General features: G+C 40.8%; 1 protein-coding gene across 1 annotated transcript in view; it reads right to left on the bottom strand.

The window, feature by feature from the left end:
* EML6 (EMAP like 6) overlaps nucleotides 1-22,724 on the bottom strand; it is an 815,949-nt gene that overhangs the window by 396,412 nt on the left and 396,813 nt on the right. Inside the window, exons 17-18 of the mRNA XM_029593447.1 lie at nucleotides 14,937-15,037; nucleotides 6,000-6,202 (exon numbers count right to left, since the gene is read on the bottom strand). Coding sequence (XP_029449307.1) covers nucleotides 6,000-6,202; nucleotides 14,937-15,037 — 304 coding nt within the window. The remainder of the gene's footprint in view (nucleotides 1-5,999; nucleotides 6,203-14,936; nucleotides 15,038-22,724) is intronic.

The raw sequence follows: 22,724 nt of genomic DNA, 5'->3' as shown, positions 1-22,724 counted from the left end.
ACAGAAACTTGGGCAAAAAACACTGACACTGTAATAATCAACCAAATCAACAACTCTTCTTATATAACTTTTTCTTTACCCAGACCAAAAAAGAAAGGAGGAGGCTTAATGCTCATCTCAAAAAAAAATCTACAACTGAAACCAATTCCAACAAGCAATTGCTCTCCACTAGAAATTGCATTATTTGATTCTCCACACTTACAAATTTGCCTATTATACTGCTCCCCCCCCCCCCCCCCAACACTCTAAAAAAAAACCTGCTCACCATTTATTAACTTTTTTCTGACCAAACTATCTATTACCAAACCTATAATTATTCTAGGTGATTTCAACCTACATATGGACTCTACCCCCCTATCACCTGCATCCTCATCAATCATTGATGCACTATCATCTCTACGTCTCAATCAAATTATCACTGGCCCTCCACACAAGGCAGGTCACACATTAGACCTAATCTTCATCAATACCAAGTTCTGGTCAAATCACCAAACAACGATTTCTAAAATTCCATGGTCAGACCATTCTATCATCCACACAAATCTATTCTCTTATCATAAATGGTCAACAAAAAAAACCACTACCAAAACCTTCTCCTATCGTCCACCTTTCTGCATGGAAACCCTTCAAACAAATCTGCAGACTGAAATAACAAATATTGATCTAACATAGAAAATGCAACATCTTCTTGGTTCAACATCACGAAAACTATAGCAGACAAGATAAATCCCATAATAACAAAATCAAAATCCCTGGTACAACAAAAACATCAGAGCAGCAAAAAGGAAACTCAGAAAAATAGAGAGATCCTGGAGAAAAAACAAAACAACTACACTTCTATACACATACAAATCACAACTTGCCGAATATAAAAAAACTCATCCATAAAACAAAAAAAGACTTCTACTCCAAAAAAATTTCCAAATACCAACAAAACCCTAAGATGCTCTTCAACATAGTAAAAACTCTTACAAAAACTTCTCAAGGCGATCAATCATTATCATCACCAAAGATCAGCAGTGATGACTTCGCCAACTTCTTTAATGAAAAAATCAAATTACTCATAAAAAAACAACCTAAAAAATAACTCTCAAGACCAGAAATTACTGAACATTCAAACAAAAACCTGGTCCAACTTTGAAACAGCATCTTCCTTAGAAACCCAAATGATCATCCAAAAAATGCACCCAGCAAAACACACTATTGATGCCATTCCCATTACAGCAATAAAAAATCTCGATCCATCAATCACTAAAACAATAACAAAAATTGTAAACCTTTCCCTCACTGAAGGAAACTATCCGGAAAGCCTAAAATCAGCTATCATCAAACCCATTCTAAAAAAAAATAATCTAGATCCAGAAAATCCACCGAACTACAGACCCATATCAAACCTCCCATTCTTTACAAAAATCACTGAGAAAATAGTCCATACTCAACTCACCGATCACCTTGATGAAAATAACATCCTCCTTCCTTCTCAATTTGGCTTTAGAAAACAACTTAACACAGAATCCTTACTATTTGCCATGCATGACTTCGTACTCAAAGGTTTTGAAAAAGGCTAAAGTTACCTTCTAATCCTCCTCAACTTATCGGCAGCATTTATTTATTTTATTATTTTTATATACTGACATTCATCTCAATTGAGATATCACACTGGTTTACATTCAGGTACTGTAGGTATTTCCCTATCCCCAGAGGGCTTACAATCTAAGTTTTTGTACCTGAGGCAATGTAGGGTAAAGTTACTTGCCCAAGGTCACAAGGAGTGACAGTGGGACTTGAACCTTGGTCTCCTGGTTCATAGTCCACTGCTCTAACCACTAGGCTATTCCTCCTCCTCCCATTTGATACTGTAAACCACTCTATACTGATTAATCGTCTTTCTGGTTCTCCTCCTAGCTGTCACAAAGATCCTACCAAGTACTACTTAATGATTCCCTATCAAAGAAAATCAACTTAGACACCAGAGTTCCCCAGGAATCCGCCCTTTCAGCGACACTCTTTAACATTTATCTTCTCCCACTATGCCACTTCCTTACAAATCTGAATCTAACCCATTTCATCTATGCTGATGATATTCAAATCTTAATTCCAATAAAAAAATCAATTGAAGAAACATATAAATTAACTGCCAATTACCTAAACAGCATCAAGGAATTATTAAACATAAAACTCATTCTCAACTTTGACAAAACTGAATTAATAGTACTTGACAGAAAGAACAACTCTCTGCATACACAGACTCTAAATCTCATGAACCAAAATTCAAGCTTATCTCCAACAAACCATGCCCGCAACCTTGGAGTAATAATCAACAAAGAACTTTCATTTAAAAACCATATAGCAACAAAAATTAAAGACGGTTATCATAAACTACTTACACTCCATCATCTAAAACTGTTTCTCTCAAATAATTTATTTATTTATTTATTTATTTATTTAACAGTTTTATATACCGCAGTTCAGAATATAGACTACTGCGACTCTCTACTCCTCAACTTACCTCTAAACACCATTCAACCTCTCCAAATCCTGCAGAATGCAACTGCAAGAATCCTTTCAGGTGCCAAAAAGCATGACCACATCACCCCAACCCTCATATCACTTCATTGGCTGCCAATAAAATACAGGATCGAATATAAAGTCCTTTCCATCCTACATAAAATTGTACATGAATAACAGAAAAGTTGGCTAAGCCCCTACATTCAACTCCATACCCCAAGTAGAAACCTGAGGTCAGCAAATAAAGGACTCCTAAAAACACCACCAAGGCACTCAAATCAACTCACCTCTACTCAAAATAGAGCGATATCCCTTGGTAGCCCAAAACTTTGGAACTCCCTCCCAACTAAACCTCTATTTAAAACTATATGACTTTTTAGTGGAAACCTTTCTAGAAATCAGAAGAACAGATAGGTTCAGAATCTATTAACAATATATATTTACAATTATTTATAAACCTCCATAATTACAGAATTCTATTAATGGCAGAGTTCAACATAATAAAACATTACCATAATACTTGAATAAAACTATTAAAACAGTTTAAACAAACATTACACTGAATGTAAAGTCTCCCTGAACAACTGTGCCTTTAAAAGCTTCCTAAAACACTTGTAATCTGCATTTTGTATTTTGCCTTAACCTTACAACATCCAAGTTTTAAGGGCTAGGGACCTGATGTTGAGATGAAGCATTGGTTCCTTGATATGCAGTGACGAGAATCAGGGAATTCTCTAACTGAATTTGCTCCCTAATGGACAACTCTCACAGAAGAGGAATCCAAATCTGTCTCAGCCAATAAGGGGCTATTAGAATCATAGTTCCCTGATCTCTTATTGGTTTTAGTAATGTTTTTGACACCAGAGCATACAGAAGATCTTGTCTCCAATTTAGGGAGAAGATGTCTGAAGCTAGCCTGCTTTGTCACCACTCCTTCAACAAAACTGAGAAAAGTTTCTGTTCAAAAGAGATGCAAACAGATCCACCACAGGCATCGCCCACTCATGGAATATCCAGTTTGCTACTCTTGTGCCTAAGGAGTAGGGATGTGCATTCGTTTCATCCTTTTCATATGTTTCCTATACAAGCATGTAATATGAAATGTATGAAGCGAATGCACATCTAATTGGCATGTAATGGACACATATGAAACGAATGAAACGAATGCACATCCCTACTAAGGAACAGTCGTGTGTTTCCAGGACTAGACTCAGTGTTTCCACTAGGATGCTGTCCTTGTCTTCCAGATACATGGCACTTAGAGTCATTCCTTGAGAAGTGGCCCAGGCCTACAAACTCCCAACACAAGGGATACAATCCTGTGCTACCTGCTTGTTTACTTATTACATTGCTACTTGTTTTTCTGTTTGACTTAAGACAATTTTGTTGACCAACTGATCTCTGAAAGCCCTTGGAGCATTCAGGTTGAAGGTCAATCTGACCAATTGTTTTCCACACTCCTGATCCTTGTCTACTAGTGACTCCAATGTGTCATGTTTCTCCTGAGGGAGATAACTTGACAGAATTGCATCTTTTATCTCAAATGATGGGCCTATGAAGAAGCTGGTAGCACACTATTTAGGAAGTGAGCATAGCATTTTGATAAATCTTCCTCCCAACGAGGCCAAGGATTTGAGACTCATGTCCAGGGGGTACCAAGGAACGAGTTCTCATCCTCTTGGACTACTTGAGTATAGATTCAACAACAGACTGGTGAGGCAGATGCTGTTTTTAGAATCTAAGTGCCTTCTGTACATGATACATTGTATTGCCTTCCTATTGTCTATAAGTACAGAGAGGGGGGTTTCCCACAATTTCAGCTGTACTTCCTTAATAATTTCATGGATGAACACTGGAGAATGTCCAGAATTTTCGCCCAGGGCTCAGCCACCTTCTCCAGTTTAAATGGAATGGCCAAACCATTTCCTTGACAGCCAAGGAGAGGCCCTTTGCTGGAGACTTTCTCCTTTTCTGTGGACGAAAGGGATTTGAAATAATGAAACATAAAAACGTGATGGCAGAAAAAGACAGTATGGTCCATCCACTCTGCCTATCTACCCAACTAATTTAGCTTTACAATTCCTATTAATTTCTCAGAGTGAGAGGAGACCCGTAGACTCATCCTATTCAGAGTAGTCCTCAGAAGTATAATCATAACTCCAAGAGTGTTCAGACTCTGAGTCAGATTAAGGCATCAGAGTCATCTAAGTCTGCACCTGGCTAGCAGATAAGGCCCCTTTGAGGGTTCCCCTTGATTGATGAAATCTAGACTCTGATAAATTCCTGAATGTTGGTGGAGCTTCCTCCCCCGGTGAGCTGGAGATTGATACTTTTCCAGGTCTCTGCCTCAATTCCATACCAAGAGTTTCTAGAATTGAATGAATTTATGATGCCAAAATGGTTTAAGGTGCAGAACGAATGGTCACATATTCCTGTGATACCTGGAGTATATTAGTGGGTGCACCATGATCTCTTGAGGACTGTTGCAAACCCCTAGTCTTGAGGGCGAGTGGCCCTGTTTGTAGGGATGCTTTGAAGGATGTAAAGCCACATCAGTATCTCCTTGCTCCTGGCATTGTACATCAACAGGAATCAATGTCAATGCTTCCTCATCTTCACTTGATGCATCGGTCAAATCCCCCTGTGCTGATACTGATGAAGCACAGAGCCCTTGCTTTCATCAAGAAAGAGAAGCTAGATAATAGTCTCTCTCACCTTGGCCCTTACTGATGCTCAACTTCAATGATGACTGATGCTTCCTCAATATCAATGCACTGCCAACATTCAGTACAGCTCTGGGACGTTTTGATGTCAATGCCTCTATGTTGATATCAATAGTTAGGCTTACTGAACCCAAAAAGCTTCTCCTTTAGCTCTAAATGGGTCTGAAGTCCTCTGCTACTCATCTTATGAAAATAACTAAACCAGAGGTGTTGTGTCCATCTGCCAGGCAAACCACACAGACACCATGTGTATCTTTGACTGATACCATGTGGCTACAAGTGTGGGCACTTCCTGAGACTGCTGGTTTTTAGTTCCCTTTGACAGTCCATGAAGTTAACTAATACAAATTTAAAACAAATTATAGAACGTATTTTTTCAGTAACACATAATTAAACCATGGAATTTGCTGTATTCGATGCTAGTAATTTAGCTGAGTTTATAAATGGTTTTAAAAATAACCATTTATTTATTTGTTTAAAATACTTCATGCCACTTACACAACCAACGATAGAGTCCCAAAGTGGTGTAGAAATAATTATCACTACCTCCCACTTTGAGGAGGGAGTAACAAGGAATGGGCTTTTCTATTTGGGATCTGACAGGTATTCCCAGATTGGAAATAGGATGTACAGCCCATTGGTCTGACCCAGCTGTTCTAATAGAAAAACATGACATGCAGCTATACAATGTATATTAGGAAATATAGTAGTATAGGTAGTTAACATCTAAGTTATAGTATTTTACAAAAAATCACAAAAGTATAGTACCTTATCTAATGCATACATGTCAAAAACTGGTCCATCATGGGCTTTTACTGTTTTAAAGAGTAGGATATCTTTCCAAATATAAATATCACCAGTAGCTGTTCCAGAGAAAACCAGTTCTTCCATTCGCCCATAAGAAACACACATCATAGTTTCCAGCTTTCCAATATTGCCAAAGGTTCCTCGCTTAGACGTAAACCCACCACCTTGAATTAAAAAAATAAGATATTCATTGTTTAATAATCCCTTCTACTTCCATTCTACAAACGAAGGCAGACAAATATAAGTCTTGGATCAATAATTTATAGATAATAAAACAAACGTTTTGCATATTTTATACAAGGTATTTGGAATTTTGTTTTATTGATAAATCATGCAATATGAATTATAAGAAAATGTGTCTTCCTTTTGATTTTGGTACTGCCATTACCAGAGATGGCTCAGAGCATTCGGCAGGGGGTTGGGTGGGAGGGGGGTGTTTTTTGTAATTCTGATCTCATTGCATTCAGGGTCCAACAATCTTACCTTTTTTTCACAAAAATTAGGATATAGATCCCAGAATGCAATGAGTCAGAGCTGAAAAGACAGATTGACAGTGTAGTAGAAGATAACACTATTTAATTGCACAAGTCATCACTCGCCATATGGCAAGGAAAGTGATCGTGGTATATAAAAGATTTTAATTACTGCAAAAGCAGTACATGCCTAGTGCAATCCCTTTTTGCCGATGATGTAATGCTCACATTGTCAAACTCTATAGTTTCTTTGGCAGTATTGATCTCAGAGATTATTTATTTAGATTTTCATATACTGCTTTTTGGCACTTCACAGTGTACATCAAAGTGGATTACATTCAGGTACTATAGATATTTCCCTGTCCCCACAGGGCTTACAATCTAATTTTGTAAGCATTATGGGATGGTTGCAGGATTTAAAGTCAATATGAGTAAGTCTAAAATTTTGAATATTAACTTCTCTGATGAAGCTTTATACAAGTTTACTGCACGCTGTGAACCCAGTATAGGACACAGCACATTCTCCCATAGTCCCTGAAGCAGGCACATTGTGCCGAAACATGGCCCGTGTTGGACATGCAGCTCCGTACCCATGAGACATTACAGAGGCGACAACCCTGATAAGTTTACTGCACGCTGTGAACCCAGTATAGGACACAGCACATTCTCCCATAGTCCCTGAAGCAGGCACATTGTGCCGAAACATGGCCCGTGTCGGACATGCAGCTCCGTACCCATGAGACATTACAGAGGCGACGACCCTGATAAGTATGACATAAGATAATAGTGGGACGGAAAAGCAGCAGGGGAGAAGGGATTTTTAGAAAAATTGAAAAATTAAAAAAAAGAGAATCGTGAGAGACATTGTTCAATTCAATAAAAGAATAATAGACGGAGGTTAAGGAGAGGATAACTGCAAATCGGTTACCCTCATGTAATAACCTCCGTACAAGATTACCACCAAGCAAGTATTCCCTTGTATGTTTAAGTTGTTGTACTGATGCAATTAATAGCAGTGGCTATTCCCTAAGTATAATTGATTAATAACCATTAATGGACTTCTCTTCCAAGAACTTATCCAAACCTTTTTTGAACCTAGCTACACTAACTGCACTAACCATAACCTCTGGCAACAAATTCCAGAGCTTTATTGTGCATTGAGTGAAAAAGAATTTTCTCCGATTAGTCTTAAATGTGTTACTTGCTAACTTCAAGGAATGCCCCCTAGTCCTTCTATTATTCGAAAGTGTAAATAACCGAGTCACATCTACTCGTTCAAGACTCTCATGATCTTAAAGACCTCTATCATATCCCCACTCAGCCGTCTCTTCTCCAAGCTGAACAGCCCTAACCTCTTCAGCCTTTCCTCATAGGGGAGCTGTTCCATCCCCTTTATCATTTTGGTTGCCCTTCTCTGTACCTTCTCCATCGCAACTATATCTTTTTTGAGATGCGGCGACCAGAATTGTACACAGTATTCAAGGTGCGGTCTCACCATGGAGCGATACAGAGGCATTATGACATTTTCCGTTCTATTAACCATTCCCTTCCTAATAATTCCTAACATTCTATTTGCTTTTTTGACTGCTGCAGCACACTGAGCCGACAATTTTAAAGTATTATCCACTATGATGCCTAGATCTTTTTCCTGGGTGGTAGCTCCTAATATGGAACCTAACATCGTGTAACTAGAGCAAGGGTTATTTTTCCCTATATGCAACACCTTGCACTTGTCCACATTAAATTTCATCTGCCATTTGGATGCCCAATCTTCCAGTCTTGCAAGGTCCTCCTGTAATGTATCACAGTCTGCTTGTGATTTAACTACTCTGAATAATTTTGTATCATCCGCAAATTTGATAACCTCACTCGTCGTATTCCTTTCCAGATCATTTATATATATATTGAAAAGCACCGGTCCAAGTACAGATCCCTGAGGCACTCCACTGTTTACCCTTTTCCACTGAGAAAATTGACCATTTAATCCTACTCTCTGTTTCCTGTCTTTTAACCAGTTTGTAATCCACGAAAGGACATTGCCTCCTATCCTATGACTTTTTAGTTTTCGTAGAAGCCTCTCATGAGGGACTTTGTCAAATGCCTTCTGAAAATCCAAATACACTACATCTACCGGTTCACCTTTATCCACATATTTATTAACTCCTTCAAAAAAATGAAGCAGATTTGTTAGGCAAGACTTCCCTTGGGTAAATCCATGTTGACTGTGTCCCATTAAATCATGTCTTTCTATATGCTCTACGATTTTGATCTTGAGAATAGTTTCCACTATTTTTCCTGGCACTGAAGTCAGGCTCACTGGTCTATAGTTACCTGGATCGCACCTGGAGCCTTTTTTAAATATTGGGGTTACATTGGCCACCCTCCAGGCTTCAGGTACAATGGATGATTTTAATGATAGGTTACAAATTTTAACGAATAGATCAGAAATTTCATTTTTGAGTTCCTTCAGAACCCTAGGATGCATACCATCCGGGCCAGGTGATTTGCTACTCTTTAGTTTGTCAATCTGGCCTACTACATCTTCCAGGTTCACAGTGATTTCGTTCAGTTCGTCTGAGTCATCACCCCTGAAAACCATCTCTGGAACTGGTATCTCCCCAACATCCTCATTAGTAAACATGGAGGCAAAGAATTCATTTAGTCTTTCTGCTATGGCCTTATCTTCCCTAAGAGCCCCTTTAACCCCTTTGTCATCTAATGGTCCAACCGACTCCAGGTTTCTTGCTTTGGATATATTTTTAAAAGTTTTTATTATGAGTTTTTGCCTCTATGGCCAACTTCATTTCAAATTCTCTCTTTGCCTGTCTTATCAATGTTTTACACTTACCTTGACAATGCTTATGTTTTATCCTATTTTCTTCAGATGGATCCTTCTTCCAATTTTTGAAGGATGTTTTTTTGGCTAAAATAGCCTCTTTCACCTCACCTTTTAACCATGACGGTAATCGTTTTGCCTTCCTTCCACCTTTCTTAATGCGCGGAATACATATGGACTGCGCCTCTAGGATTGTATTTTTAAACAATGTCCAAGCCTGTTGAACACTTTTAACCTTTTGCAGCTGCACCTTTCAGTTTTTTTCTAACTATTTTCCTCATTTTATCAAAGTTTCCCTTTTTAAAATTTAGTGTTAGAGCTGCAGATTTACTTATTGTCCCCCTTCCAGTTATTAGTTTAAATTTGATCATGTTATGATCACTGTTGCCAAGTGGCCCCACCACCGTTACTTCTTTCACCAAATCTTGTGTTCCACTAAGAATTAAATCTAAAATAGCTCCCTCTCTTGTTGGTTCCTGAACCAATTGCTCCATGAAGCAATCATTTATTACATCCAGGAACTTTATGTCTCTAGCAAGTCCTGATGTTACATTTACCCAGTCAATATTGGGGTAATTGAAATCTCCCATTATTATTGCACTGCCAAATTGGTTTGTTTCCCTGATTTCTCTTAGCATTTTGTGATAGTGACTCGAGGTCGTGAGTCACCTTGCCTTTTAGGGCCTAAACGATGCACCCTTTCAACCCTTAGAGGCCTGTGTGCCCGCGTGATCTCCAAGGCACTCGGCAGCCATTCCATCAGAAAAGACGCTAAGTCTTTGTCAGCTATGCTCTCTGAAAGCCCGACGAACCGCAAATTCGAGCGTCTTGCATGATTCTCCAAATCCTCCAAGCGATCTGTCTGTTGGTTCACCACAATTTTCAGCGCGTCAAGTTCCCGCCGGGTATCGGTCTGATCATCATGGAGGTTAGAGACACGCTGTTCGATCGCCACGAAACGGGATTCAAACCCCGCTATGGATGCATGCAGTTCGTGCAATTGGTTAGAAATGGTAAGTAGTTCGGGACCCAGTGCCTCTTTCATAGCCAATTTAATTTCTGCAAGCGCCACATGGGGAGCAGCCTCCAGGGTCGTTTGCTCCTCCTCTAGGGCGTGGTCGGGTGTACGGGCCTTCTCCTTTTCCTTGTCCTTCTTCGCGGTCTGGGAAGTCATGATGCCCAATTTTATGTAAGATGAGGTCCCGCTATGAGAACAAAGCAGCTCAAATATTGTAAAGCAAGTTTGGGGAGCTTAGATGGGCCAGGATGGAGGTGGCCAGGCCAGCAAGGGAAATCGTGCGTCTGATCCCCTTACTGCATCATGTGATCCGTTCCGGATATCCTTAATTAATATGCATGAGAGAGACCTGCATACACACTGCCTCAGTTGTATGCAAATCTATTTCATGCATATTCATTAGGGGTATCCTGAAAACCCAACTGGTTTGCAGCCCTCGAGGACCAGACTTGCCCACCCCTGATCTAACTAATGTCAAGGGATAGTGAAGAGCTACTGTTAGGGTGGATCCAGGGTTAGCAGACATGAATACAAACCTCACATTGTGATGTCACAGAACCTGCATCATACAACTAAGAGAATATTATTCTAATTTCTTGTAACACTGGCTGGAAAAGTGGAGCCTTGTTGCTGTGGTACGATTGGCACCACCTAGTGGGCAAGCGCACTAGGCTCGCAACAACAGCTGGCAGAGAAGTGCTTGGACGGGACCGATTGGAACTTCGCCTATACCAGATGCCTCCCCCGCAGGTTGAGGCCTTGCACTCTGGTGGCCGGCAGGGCTATTCGGGAGACCAAGTCCAGGCAAAGGTTGGGGCAGGCAGAATACCACACAGATGAGATCTGAGCCGGAGATCAGAACCAGCAAGCCGAATACAAATAGGGAGACAGAGGACAGGATAGGATAGACAAGACAAGGACTAGGGCAAAAACAAGGTGAAGGCAAGGAATGGGCCGGACAAGGAAAAGGACAAGGAACATGGAGAAGGCAAGTACAAGGAAAGGAGCGAGACAAGGAACAAGACATGGAAAGCAACATGCACTGGGACACAAGGATACCATGAGATCTGTTGCTGAAGCATTGAGGCAGTGTTCAGGGCCGACTTATGTAGGCAGAAGCATGTGACATCAAAGGGTGCCGCAGGGACTTTCCTGCCGCAGTCCCTTTAAGAAGTAGTGTATGGGGCACGCGTATGCCTTAGGAAGTCCATGGAAGTGTCAACATGGTGGCACGCAATGTTCCTACCTCATGAGTGTTGGGCCCTGTCTGTGGTGTTGGGGTGAGATCAGTGGCTCACTAGACCGTTCTGCGAGACACTAATCATAATACTTCTCATCTGTACAATTTAAAGATCTCATGAACATGGCCTAGGAGCTGCACCATCTGGAAGGGAATGGCTGGTGCAGCTGCATGCCAGGTAGGTAAATTCACAAAATGCCCATCTGGGAAGTGACAACATTGTCTTTCTATTTTCAGCTTCCATCACATACTGCACTATTGCCCTGCCAGTCAACAGAACGTCGTCACAGCCAACAGCTTGAAGTATCCCTCTTGCACATAAGGCACCTTCATCTAGAACCCATAAGCATCCATCCAGTGGCATGGTGGTCAAACCATAACCCCTGAATTATGGCATGCCTTACAGCAGTCAAAAGCCAACTATATATGTAAATAGAGTATTAATACAATCTCTAAGGGGTCAATATTGAAAGGCTAGCCAGTTAGTTAAGTACCTGATTCACTAAGGGCCGGATTTTCAAAAGGTTACACACGTAAATTCAGAGGATTTACGTGTGTAACCGGTCATACGCGTGCCGGGCATATTTTCAAAAGGCCCAGCGACGCGCGTATGTCCCGGGGCTTGCAAAAAAGGGTGCATTCCAGGGGCGGGGCCAGAGGTTCCCGGCATAGCGGCCATTTGCCGCTGTGCCGGTGATCACGTGCCGGCAGTTCACCAGCGCGCGCAACTTACTTCAGCCCCAGGGCTGAAGTAAATCCTCTGAATTTACGTGTGTAACCTTTTGAAAATCCGGCCCTTAGTGAATCAGGTACTTAACTAACTGGCTAGCCTTTCAATATTGACCCCTTAGAGATTGTATTAATACTCTATTTACATATATAGTTGGCTTTTGACTGCTGTAAGGCATGCCATAATTCAGGGGTTATGGTTTGACCACCATGCCACTGGATGGATGCTTATGGGTTCTAGATGAAGGTGCCTTATGTGCAAGAGGGATACTTCAAGCTGTTGGCTGTGACGACGTTCTGTTGACTGGCAGGGCAATAGTGCAGCCCCAGGGCTGAAGTAAGATTTAGAACAAAAGAAACAATAAGAAAAAGGTTGGGGGTAAAGGGCGGGGGAGGTAGGGGAAGGGAAGGTGGGGTGGGGAGGGGAGAGAACGGGGGAAGGCAGCACGGCCTGGCGTGCGCCGACCCCCGCTTTTATAACATGCGCGCGCATGTTATAAAGTCGTGCGGTCATGTGTGCACACCGGGTAGATCACACACATGTATGCCCGCGAGCAGGTCTTAAAATCTACCCCTAAGGGTTTTTCCCAAAGACACAAAATGGGAGAAAAGCCTTAATGAATCTGAGGTGGTGAGGAGCGGCGAGCAGCCTGGTAGCTCTGCCAGTACCAAAACCAGAAGCCAGCATTCTCCCTTGCACTTCTTCTCCAGACCTCCAGCCAGAGCTGCTTCAGAAGTGAACAGAGGGATATTGCCTAAAGTCGGGACCAGGGATAAGTTAACCATAAGTATTAATATATTAAAGTAGGCTAAAGTTTATGGCAGGTTTGAAACCACCCATGGCATAGAACTTTCTTTAGGGTAAACTGGTGCTTAGAGGCCAGGATGTTAGAGACAGGAATTGTAATCTTCTAAATGCTAAACCTGCCAAATCTGATAAATAAAAGTCTATTTCTAAGGACAACACGTTGTCTTTTTCCTGAACTTAGGATCGTGAAGTAAAGTGGGAGGGTAACTGGAAGTGTCCTGTAGCAGATAGGTCCTTGCACCCATAAACTTACTTATACCATTGTGGATATGGTAAACCTGGATTTAAACAGATGGCTGAAGCTACTAGAGGAAATAGAAGCCCTTATGGTTGTGGAATGTGGCCTAATTACCTGCCGATGGTTTTAATGGCATGTTTGTTCGATTAATAGCCCTCAAAACAGATGAAAAATGTGTAATTTAGTAGAAATCAGTTATAATTTGGAACTATTGTGGGAAAGCTATATACTGATGTGTTTTCCTGAGAAATGAAGCCAGAAACATATCAATACATAAGGTTTCGCCATACAGGGTCATAGGGAGGTGGCTGTCTGGCTTATTCCAGATGTGACCTCTAGAGGTATCTGGAAGGTGACTGGTGGCCAGACAGATCTAAAAACTGTGACCTGGTCCTGTTAAGTAGTACCTTCTTCTCCTCCGCTGTTTTCTCACCCTCCTCAAATGGTGCTCTGAGAATCCACAAGTTTGTACTACTCATTTTGTCAATCATTTCACCACCACTTAAATAACCCTCCAGTCAGCCCCAGTCACTCACCTCCCCTTTAGCTCCAGTGACCTAAAAATGCCCAGTTAGCCCCGTGAGTCACAGTCACACACAAATAGCCCCTGTCAGCTGCAGTCACACACACATACATACCCAGTTAGCCCCAATGCATTTCTGAGAATGTGGATCAATGACATCCTTTTAAAGCCCCCCACCCAAAGAATGGAAGCAAACTTTGGATTAGACAGAAGGATAGATCCCACCAAAAAAATGTACATGGCACACTCAATCTTATGAACATGGACAACTATTTCCCCATTAATACCCTAGACACTCTCCCTCTATTCCTAACAAGCTACTCTTTCCACTCACCACAAGAAGCTAGTACGCCACATACCAAGACGAAAAAGATAAGGAAAGTTTGAAGCTGGTGCGTGAAATACCAAGTGTAAAAGTGTTCATTCATTCTTGATGACATACATGCATACATTCCTAATAAAATAGCAAAGTACAGGTGAATGTCTAAATCACACCCAACAAGACCTAAACACACCCATTTTGTAAATGTACTTTTTCACATGAGCTTGCACATATTATGCATGTTTTTAAAATCATTTGCACACACGTGCAAATTATTTTTGTGTACAAAACTCCTTTGAAAATTTACTATGTGTGCTCAACGACTAAAGTTTAGCCCCACCCCAGAACTCTTCTAATGCAGTCCCTTTTTTCTCCAGATAAATTTGTTACATACAAAACTTATAGTTGGCAGATGGAAATATCGAAAGCTCAGTTTTTGTGCATGTAATGTGAAAAGTTGCCACGCAAAAGATGACAATATCGATCAAATTATATGCACAGATAAGTTTCTATTTGCTACTATCTCTTTCAGAAATAAAAATAAAATACCACAGAATATTCTATAAAAAATTAAAACAAATGTGATCATGCAATTTATTCTTCATATTGTTACTTTATTAAACAGTTCTATAATATTTTAATTACATTTATACAGGAAGATCATATAGACATCCTGCTGAGCAAACCATCAAACAGCTCTCAATACTATACCTGTTTGTTGCCAAAATTTAATGTGTTTTATCCCAGCTGTTACCAATTGGTCAATATGATAAGGGTTGCACTTCACTACAAAGATCTTATCTGTATGTCCCCTGAAAAGACAAAAACCATGTAAAAGATCATAAAATAAACTAAAAAATATTTTTGAATCATTTCAAATTTTTTAAGGTTTCCACGCAAATATCTTCCAAGCATTATTTAGTTTGTATTAAAGATGGGATGAAAAATTACTCCAAGTACTGTAATGTAAATCTCTGACTTCATATGGATACTTCATGACTGACAAAGTTGATCAGATCATGAAACATATCACAATAGGAGACCAATGAAAAATGGCAAAGTCCTCAATCAAAAGGGTAATTTTTCAAATAATCCATGTAATTGTAAATTATGTAGATACATTTAACAGGCACAGTTTGTGCACACTTTCAAAGAGAAACTACCCCTGTTGTTCTTTGAAAGTTAGCAAGTGCAAAGTATTTACATTAAAAGTATACATATTCTTTGCACCTGATAGTTTTGCAAAGGGGAGGGGAATATATATATACCCGAGGAGTATAGGGGGAATATATATATACCCGAGGAGTATAGTATGCGGTCTGTAGAACACCCACGCACATTACCCTAATCTATACGTATGTGTATTGTATTTTTTCATTTTTTTCGTTCAACACCAAATAAGGTATGATTAATCTATTTTAAAGCTGTCACAGATAAGAATGGACATGATGTATCACACCCACCAATTAGTATTTATGATGAAACTATGTTACCGTAACTTGATGGCACATGTTTAGTGGATATAAATCAAGACATATACCAACAATATTTGTGCCTTGTTGTAAACCATTGTGATGTTACCTAACTTAACGACGGTATAGAAAAGACTTTAAATAAAAATAAATATATATATATATTTGAAAATTGAATGTACGTGTGCTGTTTTCCTCCCTCATCCTGAGCATTCTCACAGTGATGCCTTTTTTTTTTTTTTTTTTAATATGGCTAAAACTACGTAACCTATGGAACCCATGTGTACTTTTATCCATATTTAAAGAGAGCCTTTTTTAGTTACACCTTTTACATAGGTAAAAGCTTTTGAGAATTTCCTTCATATTGCATACATGGATTACAGACAGCTTTGGATCAGAATCACTACTCACTATCGGAGGAATTTTAAAAGGCCGGCGTGCGCAAATCCCAGGCGATGGAACAGCTCCCCTATGAGGAAAGGCTAAAGAGGTTAGGGCTGTTCCGCTTGGAGAAGAGACAGCTGAGGGGGGATATGATAGAGATCTTTAAAATCATGAGAGGTCGAGAATGGGTAAATGTGAATCGGTTATTTACTCTTTCGGATAATAGAAGGACTAGGGGGGCACTCCCTGAAGTTAGCAAGTAGCACATTTAAAACTAATCGGAGAAAATTATTTTTCACTCAACACACAATTAAGTTCTGGAATTTGTTGCCAGATGATATGATTAGTGCAGTTAGTGTAGCTGGGTTTAAAAAAGGTTTGCATAAGTTCATGGAGAAGTCCCTTAACTGCTATTAATCAAGTTGATTTAGAGAACAGAGATGAGCTTCGTTTTTCTGTGTCGGGTCAGGTTTCAGTCGCTTCATGGAAAAATTTCGTTTTCCCGCGGGTCGTTTTTCAGCGGTACGGATCGGGAAAAACGAATCGAAAAAACCCCACCCCAACCCTTCAATTTTACTTTATTACAACTCCCCCCCTCCACCATCCCGATCCCTCCCCAAGACTTACTAAAAGCCCTGGTGGTCTAGAAGGGTCCAGCGAGCGATGTCTCCCTCTTGGGCCGTTAGGCCATTGGGCCTGCCATGAATCAAAATGGCGCCGGTGCCCTTTGCCCTTACGATGTGACAGGGGCTACCAGTGCCATTAGGCGGCCCCTATCACATGGTAGGAGCAATGGACGGCCGGCACCATCTTAGAAAATAGTGCATGCCGTTCTAGACCTCTCATGATTTTAAACACCTCTATCATATCCCCCCTCAGCCATCTCTTCTCCAAGCTGAAAAATTCTAACCTCTTTACTCTTTCCTCATAGGGGAGCTGTTCCATTCCCCTTATCATTTTGGTCACCCTTCTCTGTACCATCTGCATCGCAATTATATCTTTTTTGAGATGCGGCGAACAGAATTGCACACAGCATTCAAGGTGCGGTTTCACCATGGTGCGATACAGAGACATTATGACATTTTCCGTTTTATTCACCATTCCCTTTCTAGTAATTCCCAACATTCTGTTTGCTTTTTTGAATGCCGCAGCACACTGAACTGACGGTTTCAATGTGTTATCCACTATGACGCCTAGATCTCTTTCTTGGGTTGTAGCACCTAATATGGAACCTAACATAGTGTAACTATAGCATGGGTTATTTTTCCCTATATGCATCACCTTGCACTTATCCACATTAAATTTCATCTGCCATCTGGATGCCCAGTTTTCCAGTCTCACAAGGTCTTCCTGCAATTTATCACAATCTGCTTGTGATTTAACTACTCTGAACAATTTTGTATCATCTGCAAATTTGATTATCTCACTCGTCGTATTTCTTTCCAGATCATTTATAAATATATTGAAAAGTAAGGGTCCTAATACAGATCCCTGAGGCACTCCACTGCCCACTCCCTTCCACTGAGAAAATTGTCCATTTAATCCTACTCTCTGTTTCCTGTCTTTTAGCCACTTTGTAATCCACGAAAGGACATCACTACCTATCCCATGACTTTTTACTTTTCCTAGAAGCCTCTCATGAGGAACTTTGTCAAACGCCTTCTGAAAATCCAAGTACACTACATCTACCGGTTCACCTTTATCCACATGTTTATTAACTCCTTCAAAAAAGTGAAGCAGATTTGTGAGGCAAGACTTGCCTTGGGTAAAGCCATGCTGTCTTTGTTCCATTAAACCATGTCTTTCTATATGTTCTGAGATTTTGATATTTAAAACACCTTCCACTATTTTTCCTGGCATTGAAGTCAGGCTAACCGGTCTGTAGTTTCCTGGATCACCCCTGGAGCCCTTTTTAAATATTGGTGTTACATTAGCTATCCTCCATTCTTCAGGTACAATGGATGATTTTAATGATAGGTTACAAATTTTTACTAATAGGTCTGAAATTTCATTTTTTAGTTTCTTCAGAAATCTGGGGTATATACCATCCGGTCCAGTTGATTTACTACTCTTCAGTTTGTCAATCAGGTCTACCACATTTTCTAGGTTCACCGTGATTTGGTTCAGTCCATCTGAATCATTACCCATGAAAACCTTCTCCAGTATGGGTACCTCCCCAACATCCTCTTCAGTAAACACCAAAGCAAAGAAATCATTTAATCTTTCTGCGATGGCCTTATCTTCTCTAAGTGCCCCTTTAACCCCTCGATCATCTATTTATTTATTTATTTATTTATTTAAAGGCTTTTATATACCGGAGTTCATGCACTAGTGCATACCACTTCGGTTTACACGGAACAAGGAACAGAAAATTACATCAAACAGATTGAACAATTAAACAAATATACAATTACATCCAACAATTGGGTATAAATAACATGGCTAACTTAGTAGGAACTTAGAGTTAGAGGTGAAGGAGAGAAATAGTACCAAGTGGTAATAGAACAATGTTAATAGCTAAATAATAAATATAAATAGTAAATACAAGTTCTTATAATAAATACAGGTGTTTACAGATTACAGTCTTCAAGAAAAGTTTACGTCTACAGAATAGGGTTAAGTAAATAAGAACTGGCGGTTATTTCTATAGGAGTGAAGACTTCACTAACGGTCTAACGGTCCAACTGACTCACCCCCAGGCTTTCTGCTTCGGATATATTTAAAAATGATTTTACTGTGAGTTTTTGCCTCTACAGCCAACTTCTTTTCAAAAATTTTTTCTTAGCCTGTCTTACATTTAACTTGCCAACGCTTATTCATTATCCTATTTTCTTCTGTTGGATCCTTCTTCCAATTTTTGAATGAAGATCTTTTGGCTAAAATAGCTTCTTTCACCTCCCCTTTTAATCATGCCATACCACTTTTTACCTTTGAAGCTACTCCTTTCAGTTTTTTTCTAACAATTTGTCTCATTTTATCAAAGTTTCCCTTTTGAAAGTTTAGCACGAGAGCTAATCCTCCTCACCTGTATTTATCAAACTTCATAAAGGACACACTAAGGTTATGAATGATCATCATAATAAGCATCATCGATTTAGTGTAGCTACTTTCTTACTCTACCTTATGCTTAATCATAGGTCATTATAATGGGGTGAAATGTCCAAAATGAAAGTGGAGGAACTAATTTGTATTACATTTTTTGCTGCAAGTAAAATCACTTATCACAAATCTTTCATCGCTGCAAGTAAAAACATTTATCATGGCCAAACTTATCTGAGAAAGATTGTAGATTGAGATGACAAAGATTTCTTATTCTTGTGTGTATATTCCCACCTTGTATTTTTCTTTCCAACTTTCTTCCCGACTTTAAACCAGATGCCTGCGAACACTGTTAATCTTGCCCCGAAAGCCCACTTAAGTTCTCGCTGCTAAATCCCCAACACGGGACCGTGTTTCGAACTGTGACAAGTCCTTCTTCAAGGGGGCTAAAGATACATCTATAAAACAGGAAAAATAAATTGAAATGCTTTATAAGTATTGATGTGATCAAAAAAAGGAGCTAAAGACTTATGTCAATATGTCAACATGTGAGGTATTGAACGGCGTTCTTTTCTAGAAATAAAACCCAGAACTGAATGTAAGTCCAGTGACTTTTAAAAGGGCTGAGTCATCACTCAAAATGATGTCAGAACATAATATAATTTAAAAAAGGATTTTTTGATGAGTTGCACATACAGAGGGCCAGATTTTCAAAGGGTTACGTGCGCCAGGTCTATTTTCAAAAGGCCCGGCGACTCGCGTAAAGCCCCGGGATGCGTGTAAGTCCTGGGGCCTTACTAAAGGGGAGGGAAGGGGTCAGAGGCTCCAGGCACAGCGGCCATTTGCTGCTGTGCCAGGGATTGTGCGCCAGAAGTTGGCCGGCGTGCGCAACTTACTTCAGCCCCAGGGCTGAAGTAAGTTTTGAAACAAAACCAAGAAATCAAAAAAGGTGGGGGGGAAAGGGCAGGGGAGGTAGGGGAAGGGAAGGTGGGCTGGGGGGGGAAGGGAACAGGGGAAGGCAGCGCGGCTTGGCGCAGGCTCGGTGAGCACAAGGTGCACAATTGTGCACCCCCTTGCGCGCGCCGACCCCTGATTTTATAACTTGCGCACGCAAGTTATAAAATCAGGCATACATATGTGCGCGCCGAGTAGCACGCGAACATGTATGCCTGCGTGCACCCTTTTAAAATCTACCCCAGAATGTCCACACTTGATTATAATAATGAATACCGCTCGATTGCAATGTTTAACCCATGAGGCTGAATGCTATCTAAACGAAAAATCCACAGTTGTTCTCTTAAATTTAAAAATGACTTAGGATCATCCCCGCTAGGATTCAAAGAAACTTTTCAATAAGCCACCACTTGAAATCCTTAAATAGATGTGCGAACTGAACGCAATGGGATACAATAGGAGCTTGTAGTTTTTGGGTTTGTAAACAACTGCGATGTTCAATGAGTCATATACGAATAGAGAATTTGGTTCTTCCCACTTACAATTTATTACAAGGATATGAAATCATATAAATGACTTTATCCATAGTACAATCTGTATGTTCATGTGCTTGATGTTGCGTGCCTGCACTATCATACCAAATTGGACCTGTAATTGCTTGATCACACATAGAGCAGTTGTGGCAAGCCCAGTGTCCAACCTGATGTTCGTCATTTTTAAATTTAAGAGAACTGTGGATTTTTCATTTGGATAGCGTTCAGCCTCATGGGTTAAACATTGCAATCGAGTCAAAAAAAGTCTTTTATATTATGTTCTAACGTCATCTTGAGTGATGACTCAGGCCTTTTCAAAGTCACGGGGGTTACGTTCAGTTCCAGTTTTTATTTCCAGAAAAAACACCATTCATTACCGAACATATCAGCATATTGAAGTAAGTCTTTAGTTCCTTTTTTTGATCACATCAATACTTAAAGTATTTCAATCCAGATTTCCTGGTTCGTAGACACACTTTTAGCCCCTTGAAGAATGACTTGTCACAGTTTGAAACATGGTCCCGTTTTGGGTATTTAGCAGCGAGAACTGAAGTGGACATTCAGCATGACATTAACAGTGTTCGCAGGTATCCAGTTTAAAGTCGAGAAGAAAGTTGGAAAGAAAAATACAAGATAGCAAATGTTGCTTACCTGTAACAGGTGTTCTCACAGGACAGCAGGATGTTAGTCCTCATATGGGTGACATCATCAGGATGGAGCCCAATCACGGAAAACTTCTGTCACAGTTTCCAGAACTTTGACTGGCCCCTACAGGGCATGCCCAGCATGGCACCAACTCTGCAGCCAGCAGGGGTCCCCCTTCAGTCTTATTTGAAAGCTACAGGCAGTGCCGAAAAATAAAATAACAAAACGTTACAAACCCAACACCGCGGGGTGGCGGACGGGTTTCGTGAGTACTAACATTCTGCTGTCCTGTGAGAACACCTGTTACAGGTAAGCAACACTTGCTTTCTCACAGGACAAGCAGGATGGTAGTCCTCACATATGGGTGAGTACCGAGCTGAGGATGTCCGAACATACACCAAATGTACCCAACGGCGTGCAACAGGCACAACTGGGGCGGAATTTGGTAGAGGGCATCCTGAACCCCACTGGGCAGGCAGAAGGGTGTTGGTACGTCACGTTGGAAACAGGTTACGCTGGACAGACTGGCCGAAGATGGAATCTTGTCTCCCAGCTTTGTTCAAGCAATAGTGGGCTGCGAAAGTATGGAGAGAACTCCAGGTAGCTGCCCTGCAAATGTCAGGAAGTGGCACCGATCGTAGGTGTGCTACTGAAGTCGCCATGGCCCTCACAGAGTGTGCTTTAAACACGATCTTGAAAAGGAATGCCTGCTTGCTGATAGCAAAAGGATGTGCAGTCCACCAACCAGGAGGAGAGAGTCTGCTTACCCACAGGTTGTCCTAATTTGTTGGGGTGGAATGAGACGAATAACTGAGTGCTCGTCCTGTGGGCAACTGTACGGTCTAGATAAAAAGCTAGAGCCGGTTTGCAGTCAAGGGTATGCAGAACATGTTGCCCTGGATTGGAATGGGGCCTAGGAAAGAAGGTAGGTAGTATGATGGATTGATTAATATGAAACTCCGAAACTACCTTAGGTAAAAGTTTAGGGTGAGTGTGGAGTGCCGCCCGGTCCTGCAGGAGTTTAGTGTAAGGCGGATAGGTAACTAGGGCCTGTAACTCACTAACCCTGCGAGCTGAGGTGATAGCCAAAAGGAAAATCATTTTCCATGTGAGATATTTTAGATCACAGGAGTGAAGAGGCTCGAAAGGTGGTTTCATGAGCCGACCGAGAACCAGGTTAAGGTCCCAAGAAGGGGCCGGAGTACGTAGAGGTGGCTTGATGTGGAGCAAGCCCTTCAAAAAGCGTGTTACAAGGGGTTGTACTGAGATAGGGACATCCCCGATACCTTTATGGAAGGCGGCTACCGCACTGACATGCATTCTAACAGAAGATGTCTTGAGACCCGACTCTGGCAGATGCCAGAGATAGCCCAAAAACTGTGGGATTGGACAGGAAAAGGGATCAAGGGACTGAGAAGCGCACCATGATGTGAACCTTTTCCATTTATAGGAGTAAGATTTTCTCATGGAAG

The sequence above is a fragment of the Rhinatrema bivittatum genome, chromosome 3 (genome assembly GCF_901001135.1).
Source record: "Rhinatrema bivittatum chromosome 3, aRhiBiv1.1, whole genome shotgun sequence".
Lineage (NCBI taxonomy): Eukaryota > Metazoa > Chordata > Amphibia > Gymnophiona > Rhinatrematidae > Rhinatrema > Rhinatrema bivittatum.
This window is presented reverse-complemented; position numbering and strand designations above follow the sequence as displayed.